At 38.2% G+C, this 17,680-nt stretch overlaps 1 protein-coding gene across 1 annotated transcript in view; it reads left to right on the forward strand.

Annotated features, from left to right (window-relative positions):
• Positions 1–17,680, forward strand: part of LOC309558589 (uncharacterized protein) — an 84,241-nt gene that overhangs the window by 16,263 nt on the left and 50,298 nt on the right. The window contains exons 12-21 of the mRNA XM_082261667.1: positions 574–923; positions 1,780–1,883; positions 2,613–2,728; positions 4,232–4,417; positions 6,868–7,079; positions 8,959–9,056; positions 10,629–10,732; positions 11,176–11,358; positions 16,261–16,460; positions 16,856–16,965. Of these exons, the coding sequence (XP_082117793.1) occupies positions 574–923; positions 1,780–1,883; positions 2,613–2,728; positions 4,232–4,417; positions 6,868–7,079; positions 8,959–9,056; positions 10,629–10,732; positions 11,176–11,358; positions 16,261–16,460; positions 16,856–16,965 (1,663 nt within the window). The remainder of the gene's footprint in view (positions 1–573; positions 924–1,779; positions 1,884–2,612; positions 2,729–4,231; positions 4,418–6,867; positions 7,080–8,958; positions 9,057–10,628; positions 10,733–11,175; positions 11,359–16,260; positions 16,461–16,855; positions 16,966–17,680) is intronic.

Genomic DNA, 17,680 nt, shown 5'->3' on the forward strand with positions numbered 1-17,680 from the left:
AATACCATGCCTCTTTATGTTTGGTTAACATATTCTACTGAGCTTTCACCTTTATTCTGTATGAAACTTTAATACCTATTTTACTGACAAAAGTAGGGAAAGGGGGGGCTGTGTTAGGTCTGAGTGCCTACTTGAAAATGGACGTGCTGTGATGGACTGGATTTCCTGGGAAGGCATTATAGTTGATATGCAGATACCTGAACTGGCTCTATAGCAGCATTACTCAGCAAAACTATCTCAGCACTAACTTCAGATTAGAGTTTAGACATCACACACTCCGGAGTCAAATCAATAGAATGAGTATCACTAATCTACTGCTCCTATACTGTCCAATTAATGGGGCAGAGAGGTGACTAAGATGAATTGTTCAACTGCAGTAGGCAAAAATCAGGTCACCAACTTGGCTGTGCTACCTGGTGGGGCTAGGCAAATATCTGGATAGGCAAACAATCAGTTCGTTTTGGGAGGTAAAAATGTTTGCTACATATATATTTCCTCTTTGTGTCTAACAGCTTGACTCTGTGTTTATCTTTAAACGATCCAATCTAATCCTACTTTTTGTCTGTCTTGCAGAACTCCGCAATAAGCAGCTTCACTGAGATACAATTGCACCAATATGTTGAAAGTAGCACTGCATTTAGCAGCTATGAATCCTCGACTGTGGTGATTAATCTGCTGAACGGCAATGACTTTGCCTACAATTTTGGGTTCCTGAGCAGCTTGCCAGCCAGCAATTATGATAGTAATGTCCTTTTTTCCTTGCTGAATAATCTTGCGGACAAACTAAACAGCATTCAAGATCCCCTCTGTAAGCCTCAGCTAAATACCATCTTCCAGGGAAAACTTAGTTATTTGCTCGTAGCCGCCAATGAGACCATCCTGCAGAAGCTTGTTACAACAGACTGCTCTGATTTCCAAGCCATGTAAGTTGAAACAAAATACAAAGGCATGTCATGTTGACTCATATTGCCGATAGGTTATAAGATGTCCATTGACATATGAGAGCCTTTAGAGATTCATCGATGCTCCAGCTACAGTTAGGCAAGCGTTTCTGCTGACTACACTATAAAAATGCATGTTTGTCTTGACTGAGTGTCCTTTTTATGCCTATTGCTAGTTTATATCAGTATTATTATTTTAGGGCCTTGTGAAAATCAGTTTTAGCCTGTTCAAATTATGGCCAGGTTAGGAGTGACTTTTTGGGGTTGATCAAGTGCAGAGCTAATGTGAAAGTTAGGTAGGAGATATTCTACCACTTCCCTAACTGATAACTTTGACCCTGTTTTTTTTTTTTTTTTTTACAGTCACTGTTTTCCCCCTGGGGTTCCCCTTGACTACCATGCCCCCCCCCCCCCATTCCTCCATTCCTCCTTTCCTCAAGAGAACATTCATTTAAAATACTTCTCCTTCCATAGCAGCTTATCCTGCTCATGCTTGGGACAGCTTACAAACACTATGGGGAGGGCTCATGTCATGTTCACTCCATGGAGTTAAAGTGTCTATTAATCAGACACTGAGCCCCCTTGTTTACCAGATTTGCCAGCCTAAAATGTATATATGTTTACAGACTGGAAAAGATTTTGTACAATGTAAACATTTTACCAGTTAATCGTTGAAGCAACAATAAACTGCCCAATATGATGTATACCTGTATTGCAGTCAAGATATTATTTGATTTGATTCTTTAGTTCTGATGCCTGTTTGATATATGTAGTGAGCTTTAAGCCACTGCTGCTTTCCTTGTCACAGTTTAGTTTTCACACAGTTTTCTTTTTATAGCTACCAAGGATTCGATAAAGTCTATGATCAACTCTCTGATGACCTCAAACAGCTAGTGTTCCAATACAGGTTGAAGTTTTTGGATGCTGAGGCTGCTAATTCAGGTAGTAATCAACGTTTCTGCTTTTGTTTAACACAATCATTGCATCTTAAAGCAAAATAAATTGCTTCATTTATCAAATATATAACCTTAACTTTATCTACATCATGCAATACAATAAAAACGGAGGTGTGACTTATCAGCTGTAGCACTTTCGTAATAACCAGGAGCCAATCAGTGAGGTTCTTGGTCACATATGCAGATGGTGACAGCCAGTTGAATTAGTCACAGTTTTGTCTCAGAATAGAGAATTTTCTTCCAATTTTGTTAATATTGAAAACTATAATAAATTGCATAATATTTATGTATTTTTGTGAAGACATCACTATTTAAAAACAGTTTTTATATTTTTTTCAAATGTTTTCTGTATGAAGTAAACATTAAAGCAAAGTTCAAATGGCTAAGCACACAGCTAACAGAGGGATTGGATTTTGTGATTCTCATGTCACACTGCACATTAAAGCAGGTGACACCTGGTAGCGTTGTTTGGTTTTGCGACTTCCTGTGTAACCTCTCTTTTAGTCCATATATTAAACAGTAAATTAAAAGTATCAAATTGTCCATTTGTTTCAAGTGAGCACGCAAGTAGCATTGAAGGCTGTAAAAACGTTGTGGTTAAATAAGTTTAAGGTAGACTGAAAAGCAAAATAACCATTGTCAGGCAAACCATGACATCTGTAAAAGTTGTGTCCAAATTTGTGATCTCATGCGATAAGTGTTTTGTTGTCCCTAGGAGCTGCATGCACATATGGACTCAACAGTGCCAAATGGCTGGTGCAAAATTTGGGGAGATCAGTTGAATACGCAAGCTATGCTGACCTAATTCGTCTCAATTCGCAGTTTGATGGCGTAAGTGTTTTTTTTGTTTTCAGCTTGATTACTTGATTCAGCCTCTGCCACAACTGATATGAGGAGGCCCTCACTATTGTTTCTGGTAGTGACAGTCAGAGGAAAGCTGTTAAGGGCCTGTGTCAAATGACATCAGAATTAATTGACAGGTGCATTTGATCTGCAGTTGACCCTCTTCTGGCCTGCATTTGACTTGCTTCCAATGGGTTTGGCATTTCCTTAGACTTGCGAATGCAAAGCCTGCTTGTGGGGACTAAAACCCTATAGACACATGCCCCCTAACACAGCATAATTCTGAAGGGATTTTGCTGCTTAAAAATTAGTGGTCAATGTCATCCATCAACATGCAACCAAAGCTGAATTAACATCCCTCGTCTGACTAAGATAGGCTTAGCAAGTTTTCATTGCTGTCTGTGTTCCTGTTGGAGAGACTCATTCGGTCTGTTGGTCCAGGTGACCATTGTTTTTAGAGGAAATCTTCCAATGGAGATACCAGTTATCAGATACCCCCTCTCTTTGGAGACATCTCCTCTAAATTCCTGCCCTGTTTCTAGGACAGGAAGTAAAGGTAAATCAAACCAAAAGGACACAGACAACAATAAGTAAATAAACTCAGACAGGATTCTTAAACACTTCCCGCCCAACCCTGACATCCCTTTAACAGAGATTAGAGACAGGGAGCGGTCTTTGACTGGGTGTATGCAGGAGTATGCTCGCAGTACAGAAACCACAGCTGTCTATGCCATACCTGCAGTGTGTGGGCATTAAAGCCTTGCTGATGCACATATGCATTTCTTGGGCGGCAAGAGGTTAAGCAATCTTCACTGTAGGGTGTCCCTAAACATTTTAGTACGAGGGCTACGTTACAATTTTTTAAAAATATTCGAAGTCCAAACAAAATCTCCATGATGGTCCCTCTTACATTTGGGTTCCTATCTGAGTTCCCCCCCTTCACATTAGAGTCCCTGCTTACATCAGAGCCCTCCTTACATCAGGGTCCCCATCAGAGTCCCCTCTTGCACTGGGGTAACCCTTTCTATCAGGGTCCCCAACAGAGTCCCTCTAACATCAGAGCAGAAACCATAGGTAGCTTCTGATGACTTTAATCCCCAGTGCACATTGAGGATACACCACTAGCCCTAGCTGTGGGCTGAATAAAATCTCGTAGGGGGCCAGATGTTGTCCACGGGTCATAGTATGGAGACTCCTGCCTTAATGTATCCAAAATAATACAAAAAAAATATGGTTGTTTTACATAAACTTTGGGCATGCAGGAGCTTAGTCATTGAATGAGAAATCAGGATAGAACCAAAATTATAGAAGGCAAATCATTCTACTAAATGATATAGTAAATTGGCCTAATACTTAGCTACCCAATATCTTTGCATTGGTGAAATATAATTTTTAGGTAGAATAACCCTTTAGACAGAATGATATATTTTTGATTTTTGTCATCTCTCATTTACTGATAAAGTATTTTCTTTTTTTTTTTTTTTTTACTAGTACCAAGCTATTACATATCTGAACATAAATCAGACTATCGATATGTTCATATATACCGAAATCTTCACTTCCGCCTCTCCCAGTGACATTCGAAGTCGTATTACATCAGTAACTGACACCTGGTTGACTAAAGGATATGAGTACACAAGGTTGCTTCTAGTGGAACTGAGAACCGTCTTAATTAGGGTGAGTTGTACAGAAAATCAAAGATACCAGGTTGTATGTTAGAAGGAAGAACTTTGGCCTAATGCAGACATGTCTACATGCACTGCATTGATAGTTGCATGTAATTTCCCAGGGCAGGTTTCTTGATGGTGACAAAAGTGGAACATTGCAATCTCCAATACTAATATGATTGGGCACCAGCAAAATTGTGTGTGTCTTGTCATAGGAAAATATAAGTTTATTGCCAATTGTCCATAGCAGCTGGAGAGTATCCTTGAGATTCCGATCAGCAGTATACTTAAAAAAAAGTTCTCACAAAAAAAGCGCTTTAGGATATATTGCTGCTCTTGTGACTCAAACCATTGAGAATCATTTAAAAAATCAAAACCAGCTTGCATAAAAACAAGAAACAGTTTATTCAAAAGACATAAAATACAGAAAAATGATAATAGAGGAGACATCCAAAACGTATTCCTTAATGGTTATGGGATGGTAAGTGACTAGAATCTCAGCTCTTTCTCTCATGAAACAAAGCTAACCACTGAAAAGTCTACTTGCCTCTGAATGGAGATGTTGCTGACAATCCTGGGGGTGATGAAAATGGACTGGAGCGGGCGGCCGTGATACCCGCTCCAGACTTGCAAGGAGCCTGTGCACAGGATGGCCCATGGTGTCAGAGGCAGCCCGACCACAGTGGAAAGCTGCTAGGCTTCACAGCACCGCCAGTAACAGACACCGCAAGTGTCTGTTAGGCGGTCACCAGACGCGTTTCGCTCGATAGAGCCTTGTCAATCGTGTGACCATGAGGAGAAGGAGGGCTATTTAAAGAAAAAGGGGGGAAGGAAGAAAAAGAAGGAAAGGGGAGGAGCCCAGGGGGGAGGGGGAGGTAGGGGACTCTGAATATGATAGAACGCCTCACGATTGCCTACTTCCATCTTCATCCTTTGTATTTAACCCTTTTAGCTCCTGCATCCTTACTGCTAAAAAAAATATTTTACACAATATATGTTATTACAATAAAAAAAATCACTTAAAACAATATTTGTATATTATAAGATAAATTATTGCAACAGCTGGTTAATTATTACCAAGAAATAAAAAGAGGAGGGGAGTTATAAAAAAAAAACGTCAAACTTAATTTGAAACAAAAACAGGTTGGAACATGTCTGCCTGATGTATGTTGTGAAACACCTACTAATAGTCTCAGTCAGAAGCCCATACGTCAAGGTGACATTGTAGGAGAACAATTCAGAGACAGGGACATAGCATTGTCATCCTATTATAGAAAGTGCTCAAATTAGTACCCATTCACACCTGAGCATTTTGTAGCTTGAAGCTCCAGAACTCTCAGCATCCTAATTCCCATGTATTTTAGGGGTGGCTGTTCACATACAAGCACTGGGACGCCTATAGCTTGGTGACTGACACTCCAAAACCTACAGTACTTTTGAGACAGATTTGGATGTTTTTGGCTCCATAGACTTCAACAGATATGCTTGCAAACATTCAAATCAACTGTATTTTAACATTTTCACAGGCATATTGCAGGCATTTTTAGCCTGTAAAAATTGGTCCCCTTCCCCTAGTGCTTTCCATGGGCTAAAAAAAAAAAATACCTGAAGGTTTAATACACATGAAAAATGCTTGTAATAAACTTCAAAAATTCTTGTATACAGATGAAAAAAAGTCCAAATAAAAAAAAGAAAACACATGAAAATCGCTTTGCACAGGTGTGCTTAGGCTCTATTCACGCATGAACATTTTGTAGCTTGAAGCTCAAAGCTCCAACACTCAACAAGCCAAATCATTGTTTCCAATAGCCCCTGTTCACATCTGAGCATGCTGATCAGGCACATATGAGCTAGTTTTCAGAATTTACCATTTTTGTTCCTAAAGACTTTAATGTGACTGCTCAATATGAGCATTTTTGAGTGTTTTTTAGGTGTATAGCAGTTAACTTATTCTTTGTATAGTGAAATTAGGTTAGCAGTGCCATTATCTTGAGCTGTTTAGGTATACTCAGTGCCATAACTATGTGCCATGAGGCCCTAAAGAGAATCTATTAAAAGGTTCCCTTTGCCTTCCGAAACATATCAGGAAAGTGCTAGTTATACAAAATAGTTTGCTTCCATAGAAGTCCTCTAGGGGTTCCTAAATGATATATACATTATTTTTCGGCTAAATGCTATAGTTGCCTGTTTTCATCACTGTGTAGCCAGAGTCCAAAGTAATGTTTTATTCCAAACATTAATATGATAGAAGGGCAAATGTGCTTTAGGGGCCACACTTTGGCCCTTTCATCAAGGTTTATGGAAATATGAGGTATGGTTGTTCACACTTGGGCAGTGAATTATTCTCTGAAAATGGCGTGCTATCAAAAATGACTCAGTATTGTTAAGCAGTTGGTGTAGGTAACACCATTTCAAACATCTTCAAGTTTACCGGCTGAAATGTTCTCTTTCCCCCAACAGCTTAACATTAGGATAATTTTTAATTTCCAAGTACGGTTCCTATTCCTGGAAGGCATCTGGGGAATAATGAAGACACAGTTTAATCGTTACCAATCAAATGACTGGTACAGCTTGACTGAGTCCCTGAGCTACTTCGTTTCAGCAATTAGCACTGAACAACTTTCAGATCTGTCTGTCAATGTGGTTGAAGATTGCTCTAATCTGCAGACAATGTAAGTATGAATGGCAGAAGGGGGGATGTTTCATGACTAGGTGTTGGGATTGCAGAGTTTCCACTTTGAGTCAAGAAAGGTTTATAGTAAACCTCTGCATTGACTATGAAGGGCAAAGTAACAGGTTGGCTTTAATGCAGACCTCCACAGATGCATGTACTTATTTCATTTTCACTCCACTACCACTCTGCTCAGCCACGGGGAGTGAAAGCCTTGTGTGAGCTATGAGTCACTACACTCATATATAGATTGATAGCACTGGTTGGCATTAAATTAAAAAAGTAAACAAGCCTCATATACTGTAGTAAACAAAAATGTTCAAAAACAAAAACCCTCCCTGACTGAGCCAAATGCATCTTCATTTGTGTTTCACAGGCTCCTCTTCCCAGACACTGCAGATAACAGTGGGAGGATTTCAGTAACAGAGGCACAGTTGTCAATCCAGAAATCAGTACGTAGGACTAGGTGTGGCCGGGTGCTAATTGGCAAGCTACAGACTTGTGAATTAGCAGTGAAAATGTTGAAAGTCATGCCCCCTGCAATATTTTTTTCAAGCCACTGTGGTGCAATTAGACACAGCCTATATGAGGGTGGCAACTCTGCTCAGAAGTGAGGAGCAGTGCAATATTGTTGGCACACCATCCCAGGAAGCTGCATTAGGTAGACGTTCCTAGCAGCCTTAGCAGGCATTTGTGGGACTTTGCAGGGGAGCTAAGAGAAAACTGTAAGTGCAGATGCACGTATTAGGTTCTGCAGCCATTTATATATTATGAGGGTATACTTCTATTTTAAAATAATACTAAAAATAATACAAAAAATATACAAAGCAGTATTAGAGAGAATGTAGAAAAGCATTCCATGGTGGAACTTTATTCTAGAGAAGTCTTCTGGCAACCAAAAGAAGTCCTAGGTTCAGAACCAAAAGAGAAAAAAATAATATTTTGGTGAGAACAGGATTCCCTTAAGTTAAACACGGGGAGTGAAAGCCTTGTGTGAGCTATGAGTCACTACACTCATATATAGATTGATAGCACTGGTTGGCATTAAATTAAAAAAGTAAACAAGCCTCATATACTGTAGTAAACAAAAATGTTCAAAAACAAAAACCCTCCCTGACTGAGCCAAATGCATCTTCATTTGTGTTTCACAGGCTCCTCTTCCCAGACACTGCAGATAACAGTGGGAGGATTTCAGTAACAGAGGCACAGTTGTCAATCCAGAAATCAGTGCGTAGGACTAGGTGTGGCCGGGTGCTAATTGGCAAGCTACAGACTTGTGAATTAGCAGTGAAAATGTTGAAATTCATGCCCCCTGCAATATTTTTTTCAAGCCACTGTGGTGCAATTAGACACAGCCTATATGAGGGTGGCAACTCTGCTCAGAAGTGAGGAGCAGTGCAATATTGTTGGCACACCATCCCAGGAAGCTGCATTAGGTAGACGTTCCTAGCAGCCTTAGCAGGCATTTGTGGGACTTTGCAGGGGAGCTAAGAGAAAACTGTAAGTGCAGATGCACGTATTAGGTTCTGCAGCCATTTATATATTATGAGGGTATACTTCTATTTTAAAATAATACTAAAAATAATACAAAAAATATACAAAGCAGTATTAGAGAGAATGTAGAAAAGCATTCCATGGTGGAACTTTATTCTAGAGAAGTCTTCTGGCAACCAAAAGAAGTCCTAGGTTCAGAACCAAAAGAGAAAAAAATAATATTTTGGTGAGAACAGGATTCCCTTAAGTTAAACACAGGAAAACACATCTTTCTTTTGCTTCATCAAGTTATGTGATACCTTTTTGTGAGGGGGCTACATCTGTGTTTCAATATATGATTTTTACTATAAAATAATAATTGTTTTCTGATTCTGATTCTCCTTTAGTGTGGGTGGTTTTGGCTCTGGGTACAGTGAAATGAATGATAATTCAGTCTCAGAAGTCACCAACTGGATTTCAAATTTCCTCAGGAATGAGTCAAACCGTAAGTTTTTGCTTCTTGTCTTTATGAATTAGAATGGATGGATAAAATTATTTTCTATTGCTTGAATGATGCTGCCAAATCTGGGGGCATTTTACAACAGGATATGAAAAGTGGTGGTCAATGGTCATCAAGTGGTTCAAGTGCTATCACGATGGTTGGGTGTAAGTGCTATTAAAAAGTTATCTATAAGATGGAGAATTGTGAATATTTCAATATGTCATCAACATTTTTATTTTACTTGCATTTACTTGCTAACTCTATATGTCATCAACATTTTTATTTGCATGTACTTGCCAGTTTAAATAAAAGTTTTGCAGACTAACTGTATACTTAAAAATCTTTATTCACAAAAGAAACAGTTATTACAGAGTGCCACCAAGACATAAGTTGCAAAGCATGGTGTTTTTTCTAAAGCTGACCATCCACTAATAGATTCTCAAATGAAGGGTTTGTACAAACATTTTATGATGAAAACTCTTAGTACATATGATGACTTGATGAATGACTTTTAAAAGTACTTCAAAATCTAGTTTGATTTTAGAAAATTTAAAGAACGTTCTTAAAATGAAAAATCTCAAAGTTCTACTAGTGTATGGAAAGCAAAGAAAAGAGATGTTAAAACCCCATGCACACTGAGCGTTTGCCCAGCTCTTCTGAATGCCTTATTTCCTGGCAGGAGAAATACATTTAGGTACATTTAGGTGTGTCAAGCATTTGGCCGTTCATTCATTCCATTGGCCAGAGTATTAATTTATTCTGGCTGTTGAAATGAATGAACACTGAAGTGTTAAACCCGCATAGCGTTTAGGCGTGTTTAGATGTGTTTAGGCGCGTTTAGACGCATTTAGACATATTTGATGTTTTTTTTTCTGCCAAAACAACCTTCTCTTGAATGGGTAAGTATTTTTTGTTTCTGCCTCTAAATGCTCATACATTGTTATGGCTGTAAACGCCTATGTGTCCTTGCACACATAAGTTAACATGGAAGGGTGTTTAGAGGCAAAAACAAGGTCAAATGCTCTTAAAAGTGGTGTTTTTCATGCTCAGTGTGCATGAGGCCTAAAATCAAAGCTATACATTCCATTAAACCGATCTCTGAGCAAGTGTCCCCCCCCCCCACCCACCCCTTTTCTTCTTCCTTGCTGCTGTAAGGAAAGACTCTTCTTTGGAGTCTGAATTGCATCAGCACACAGGCTTTTTCTGGTTTGGAATCTTTGTCTTCCAACAGACCAGAACAAAAACCTATGTCACACGGGTGCTCCCTGCAGAACTAGTGGGAGACGGGTCATCTAGCATAAAGATAGTTGGCTGGGGGTTACCAGTCACTTCAATAGGAAATGCTGCCCAATTAGAAGGCTACATTTCCTAATGATCTGTGGGCAAAAAAGAATCTAAAGCCAGATTAAAAAATGAACATGTAAAAGTAAGGTGTCACACTTGCTGCTATTGGTGAAAAAAAAAAAAAAACTAAATTGCCCACACAACAATATTCAAGCTGTAAAATTGCTGCTGATTTAGAAGTTTCTAGGGAAGGCAGTGGTCAATTTTTAATTTCTCATCTTTGATTTGTAGACTGCACAAGTGAAGTGGGAGATTGGCTGGCTGACAACTACAAGGAATTTAAACAAGACGTTAGTGTTACTGTAATCAAAGAAATCAACCCTAATTACGATTTGGTAAGGAAACATGGAAAAACAAAGTGGACCTATGATCAGCATCTAACGCCACATAAGACACATGCTTAAGCAGTCACTTCATTTAAGTAAACATGTCTTACAATGCTTGTGTGTTTTATCTGTATCAGCTTACTATTATACTTGCATGGAACTTCAATCATTTGTAGCAGATATAAATATGGAGAAAGAGTCAGCAAGCTATATACTAAGTGAATGCTGGACATGCTTCTTTATGTTTATATTTTATATGAAATTGATCTTCTGTCAATCTGCTGCCAATTGAGAATTATTGATTAAGTGAAAAGAGTCAGAGACAGCTTAAATGTAATAATAGCCTTTACTTTGTCATTACACAAGCAAGCAAACAAGATCTTTGACATTTTCCACAAAGCTATGACTTTAAATATCTGATTGTATCTAACTTCCAATATCTTTTTTTTTAGTCGGGTTCCATCGACATATTGGCTTCAGACCAGCTTGGACAGTTTATCGTGCTGGACTCGGAGGCACACACCAATGTAACAATTGTAGAAAGGGTCTTTAACATACTTACCAACGGTACTCATGTGGAAAACGTGGAAAACTTGGGCAATTTCTGGGATGCTTTCGTTGCTGAGTATGAAAAGGTAGTGTGTTAATCCTACTGTTATATGAATGTTCTTTCAAGCCAGTTATATATACAATTTAGTGTGTAAGGACCATGGTAGTCTCACTAAACAACCCTTTTTCTGGTTAGTTCCAAACAGTACAGAAATAACGCTGAGAGGTTACACAGAGCAAAAGTAGATGCTTCCAGAATTTTTTGAAGATTATTTAAAAAAGTAACAGCTCACACTGGGCACTGATATACTGCTAAACATTGTATAGGCCTACTAGCAGATATACTGTATCAAGATGAATGCCATGAGCTTTACAAAACGATGTTCAACTTTGTCCTCAGGGGGCCACAATCTTTCTTAGTTTTAGATCTTCTGGAATCAATTGTCAAAAAGAGATTAAAGACTAATTTAACCCATTTTTATTTGGATGGGCACCAGTGGATTGAACCGCCATTCAGCCTTCTTCATGTCTTGGAATATTCAGTGGTATTGGTTTCCCTGTAGTAGTTTGTGTCTCAACCCTTCCCTTTTTAAGAATGCTGCCTAGGGATAACTATCTGTAACTGTAGCTAACAAAGAAAAGAAAACAACAAATACTTACTTTGATAGGTAAATGGAAAAAAGGTAAAAGGAACAAAAGTGCAGATTTCCAAAAGGAGACGAAGGAGGTCTCTTTATCAGGTAAAATATGGTGTGAAAAGAAATCACCAGATGTTGTACGGGACCTTGAGTTTCTCTGTTACTCCTCTAGTACTCTTTTTTGTGTCTTAGATCAGTTGTCAGATGTTTTTACAGGTTAACAATGTTTGTTCGGGTGGCAGAACAACTTGGAGATTTCGGCTTTTCCTTCCAGCAAGAGTGTTGCAGGAGACATAATTTGGCCATTCAGAGTTATAGAGAGCTAATCAGGACATTGAATTGCTAAATTATTCCATGTAGTAAAATACCTAAAAAGGGGTTGTAATGGGATTGAAAAGGTGCTCATTACAGTTTCTATATTTTGGTGGCTTCATCATTTTTCACCAATTTGTTAATCGGTTTAGACTTTAAAAATGTATCAGAAAGTTAAGTTTTACGATTTTAAATACATATTACTTCATTTGTACCAGTACAGGAATATAAAAAACAGATGTTTGACACATTTCAGTAACCTGCACCCTCTTGATGTTAAGGAATTTTCTGTCTATGCAATTTTTGTGAGCTTTGCAGTTGCTTCATGTTTTTACTGTAAAGGGCATTAATCAGAGATGAAAAGCCATAAAAATTACTTTTATTAAAAGACTAATTAGTCTAATTTATAAAACTCAGTGCATGAAATAATAATATAACTAATATCACCTGTCTTTAATATCTAACCTTATTAAAAAGGTCTACTTATTTAAAATAACCTCATAACTATATTGCAAAATGGTTTCCATTGGGGTTTCACTGCTCACCCATACTATGTGCAGTTTAAAAAAATAAAAATAAAAACATCTAAATTATTTTGATTAAAATTTGACACAACAAAACTGAAGGCATACTAAAAAAACAAATAACCGCCTAACACCACTTTCTGCTTCTAAGCATTGGCTTAACACTTAACACAAACCTATAACCTAAGTATTCTTAGTTAAACATTTTTTGTAGGTTCCAGTTTGAAGAATATTTGATATTTAATAGGTTAGTGTAGGATATGGGGATATGGGGTTATTTTTCCTTATGTTCAACCTGCATTGTTTATGGGCCTAATTATCATGCCCATTGCTTTGGAACACGCTATAATGAACTGAACCATATAAAAAAAATGGCTGAACTGTGTGCATATGGCATACAGGTTTAACTGGATGTATAATGCAAAAAGCAATGGCATGCAACTGTTTACCTGTGTCAACCAATCACATTTTTTTCCTACAGTTGCATTGAGCAGTCATTCAACTCAGTAACTGATAGCTGGTTGCTATAGGTTACTACAATTTGCACAGTACTCTTGGCCTTATCAATTTAAACTATACTCAATAAATATTGAATAAATAAAATAAAATAAAAAATTTGTAGACTTTAAATATTGTATCCATGGTAAAAAAAAATGAAGATTGATTTATTCCGCTAATGAGATACTGTAACTGCTAAGGTTTTGCCTACAAATATTGTCAAAGGATCTGTGAAAGGGCTAAAACTGGTTTAGAACACAAAAGGGGTTGCCCAAGGTTATATTAGTTTTTGGAGGACTGCCATTGATAATGTTTGGCGGTCTGTAAAAATGTGACTAAAAGCATTTACCAGAAGTACAGTTCATATTTTATTTTGCATAGTTTTGGATATGACAATTGCTTGTTCTATCAAGCTTTGACCATATAAGTTAGCAGTTCTAGACATAGGAGGTCTATTGTACCCTGCTTGTCTATTTGCCTTGCAGTACCGCTTTCTGCCTCTTGTGGCTTCGCTTACTTGACTTCCTTTTTATTGAATCTATTACCATTTATGAACACTTTTTGAGCCTTTGTTAAACAAGAATTTTAAAGTAATGAAAAGCAGGGCAAATTGCATTACATGCAATGGTTTATGACACAAACTCAACAAAAGTGCTTTTGTTTGCTAAAATGTACAACAAATAAGAATAAATACAATGGGAGATTTACAGTGGGTAATCCAATGCTTGTTGCAAATGGGTGAGAGGGTCCTGTCTGGGAAGAGAAAAAACTTCTTCAGACTTTAACTGATTTGCAAGTTTCTTGAAACACATTGCAGTGGATTCATTAAAGTGTATCAAACTCATACATGCATATTTGATAAACAGCACAAAGCTCAAAGGGTATGCAGTAGGCACATTTTTAATAATTGCAGTCAAATTAGAGAAGAGAGTGAAGAGAAATAGAGGGGATACAAGAGAACCCTTTATTGTGTAGTAAGGTTTGTTGAACTTTCAACTGGGACTTTGTAAAAAAAAAAAAAAAAAAAAAAACCTTTGGAGTGGTGATGCAACCAAGGGTACCAGCTTGTGGAGAATATTTCTTTCTCCATGAAGGTTTTTTTTTCATAGATCTGTAGTTGTGCTAGTCCCGTTTCCAGGGTAGTAGAAGTGGTGTGGATGGAGCAAAAAACTTGTGGCTTTGCAGAAGCACCCAGAGTGGTGCGTATGGCCCCAGTGGTAAAACGATGGAAAATGGGCACTTTGATCCAGTTATGGTTTAAAGTAATTAATAGAATGTTTAAAAGGCCAATAATGATTTTTTTGATGATTGGTCACTTCTTCAAATTTAGCTGTGAATACAAATGTTTAGCAGCTGATGAGAAGAACCTTTAGCTGTGTAGCAAAGTGTTCTAGTCTTTGATAATTTTTCAATCTGCACATCTTCACTGCCTGTACCACCTTTTAAAAATGGTTCAGGCAGAGAGGGGGGTTCATTTTATATCAGTTAAATAGTAATGATTAACAAACTCAAAATGAAAAAACAAAGTAGCTAATATAATAGCTGAACATAATAGTTACAAATTTGTGTTATTGTACTCATACCTGCAGAGAAAGTGTGACACTTAGGCCCCTTTCAAAATTGTGGACCGTTCAGATCCACCCGTCAGTTTTTCAGGTGGATCTGAACGGATGCCCCATGCATCTCTATGGGGCATTGGATGTCAGCGGAGACATGTCCGCTGACATCCGATCCGATCCTGTCTGTCAAATCCTGGTGGCTGGAAACCCTTTTTTCCATCCGTCTGGCGGATCAGATCAGACAGGCGGTCCGTTCTCATCCGATTCCCCCATAGAGGACAGTGGTTATCTGACAGCTCTGTCTCCACACACAGAACCGAGACAGAGCTTCCATCTGCCTGCTCAGCGGGGGATCGGCGGATCGATCCCCCGCTGAGAAAAACAGAGTTCGCCAACAGAGCGGCAAGTGTGAAAGGGGCCTTAGTATGCACTAGAAAATGTCACCTACTGTTCTTCAACCTTCATTTCAAATATAATTAGCACTTAAACATTTCTGTAACTTTATTGACAAATATTAACAAAAAATAACCCAGATTTCAAGGGGTTAGCTATGCAGACTCTCAAGTCTTAAAAGGTGTTCCCTGCTTCATCAAAAGTGTAGGTATGCTCATTTGCCTTTAAAAAATAGGCTTCAATTGCAACTAATCTAATAATTGTTTGGCCGCGTTTCTTTGGCTTGGGAATAGGACAACATGGTATGTACTCCTGTGGAGTTTGTTATCACTTCCAGGACCAATCACCCTTTGTCTTTCTATTCAGGTGTCAGATTTTTCCCCATAGAGTTCAGTTTTACTGTGCTGCTACCTAGTGGAGTTAGTGGGACACACATGCCCAAATGAACCAATAGTAGCTTACTGTAGACCTGCAAAAAAAAAAAAAATATGGAGGCTGCCATTGCTGGCCCCCTTCTAAAAATGCAAGCTGTCTAAAAGTTGTGCCAAGCCACTGGCTTCTGTTTTTTTGGGGTCATTAACATGGAACAGCAGATCAGCAAAGTCCAAGAAAAGGCCTTATCTGCATAAATCGCTAAATCGAGAAGGCCAGTATAACAGCCAGAAAATCAACATTTTTAAATGGACAAGTCAGCAATGGCAGCCTCTAGGGTTTTTCCTCAAAAAGTTTACTTTTAAAGGAGTTTCAAGCTTGTTCCATGTCTCTAACTTAGGCATTATTAAATCTAGTGGACCTACTTGACAGCCAGGGAACTAGAATTTTGAAAAGAAGGTCAGCATTGGTTGCTCTCATTTAATTCTTTAAGGCGCCACAATGGCAAAAATGTTAGCCTTGATTTTATTTAAGTGGTTAAACTTTAATCAATCTCTGCAAGTGTTTCATGCGTTGTCCACATTTCATACCACACAGCAAACCCCATAAGTGAGACCCCAAACTGGTTTATGTCATACTGTACTGCTCAGACAATTAATAAACTGTGTCCTTGTCTTTTTTTTTCTTTTTAGGTTGAAACCTTCACCTACCAGGTGAAGAGTTATATGTTGTCTGAAACCGTTTCTGAACTGTCCACAAGTTTTGTAGAGTTTACTTCAAATGAGACCACTCTCTGGTTTGAGAAAAGATTGTACCCTGTCTTGCCTGTAATTGACTCTGAAGTTCTAAGTGAAATCACTGTGGACGTAGGATGTGAATTCCAGACATCTTTGTAAGTGTTAATTTTTTTCACATTGAACCACTAAAAGAAAAATGATTAAAATCCAGAAATTGTGACTCATAGAGTCACTCATAGAGATCTCCAGAGGCCACAGGGCAATCAGTAAAAAAAAAAAATACTTTGGTTGTAATAAATGTATTTAATACTAAGAATCACTGGAGGAGATTTTACTAAAACTGGTGCACACAGAATCTGGTGTAACTGGGCATAGTAACCAATCAGCGTTCACATTTTATTGTCAAAACCTAATTGAACAAGCTGTAGTTAGAATCTGATTGGTTGCTATGCACAGCTGCACCAGACTCTGTTTGCACCAGTTTTAGTAAGTCTTCCCCATTATGTTTATTGGTCAATAAGATTTAACAACTGCAGCTTCTCTCTTACAGCGTACAAGCCATTAGCTATGTCTACACTGACACACTTGATACAAACAAGGTGGACGTCCTTAACTATATTGAGAAGTACCTGAGAAATGACCAGCAGAACAGGCCAGAAGGTAATTGCTGTTGAAAATAGTTATTTTTAACCACTTTACCACTAGAGCATTTTGCTGTCTTACGTCTGGGCCACTTTTTGCGATTCGGCGCTGTGTGAATTTAACTGACAATTGCGCAGTCGTGCGACGCCATACCCAAACGAAATTTACGTCCTTTTTTTCCCCACAAACAGAGCTTTCTTTTGGTGGTATTTGATCACCTGTGCAATTTTTACTTTTTGCGCTATAAACAAAAACAGAGCGTAAATTTTGAAAAAACAACAATATTTTTCACATTTTTTTTATATGAAATTCCCCCCAAAAAAATGTAAAAATCAAAATTTTTTTTAATTTTTGGCCAATTTGTTTTCTGCTACCTATGTTTGGTAAAAAAATTCACAATAAGCGTATTTTGATTGGTTTGCGCAAAAAAGTTATTGCGTTTACTAACTAAGGGAAAGATTTCTGTCATTTTTGGTGTTTTTTTTTTTAACGCGTAATGGCGGCGATCTGCGATTTTTTTGCGGGACTGCGACATTGCGGCGGACGGATCGGACCCTTGACTGACATTTTTGACACTTTTGGGGGTACCAGTGACATTACTGCAGTAATCAGTGCTATATATATGCACTGTTACTGTAAAAATGACACTGGCAGGGAAGGGGTTAATTTTATTGGAGAGGGAGGGGTTAATGTATGCCTGGTGCTTACTGATGTGTGGGGGGGGAGGTGACTG

Source organism: Pelophylax lessonae (assembly GCF_965119305.1).
Source record: "Pelophylax lessonae genome assembly, chromosome: 6".
Taxonomy (NCBI): Eukaryota; Metazoa; Chordata; class Amphibia; order Anura; family Ranidae; genus Pelophylax; species Pelophylax lessonae.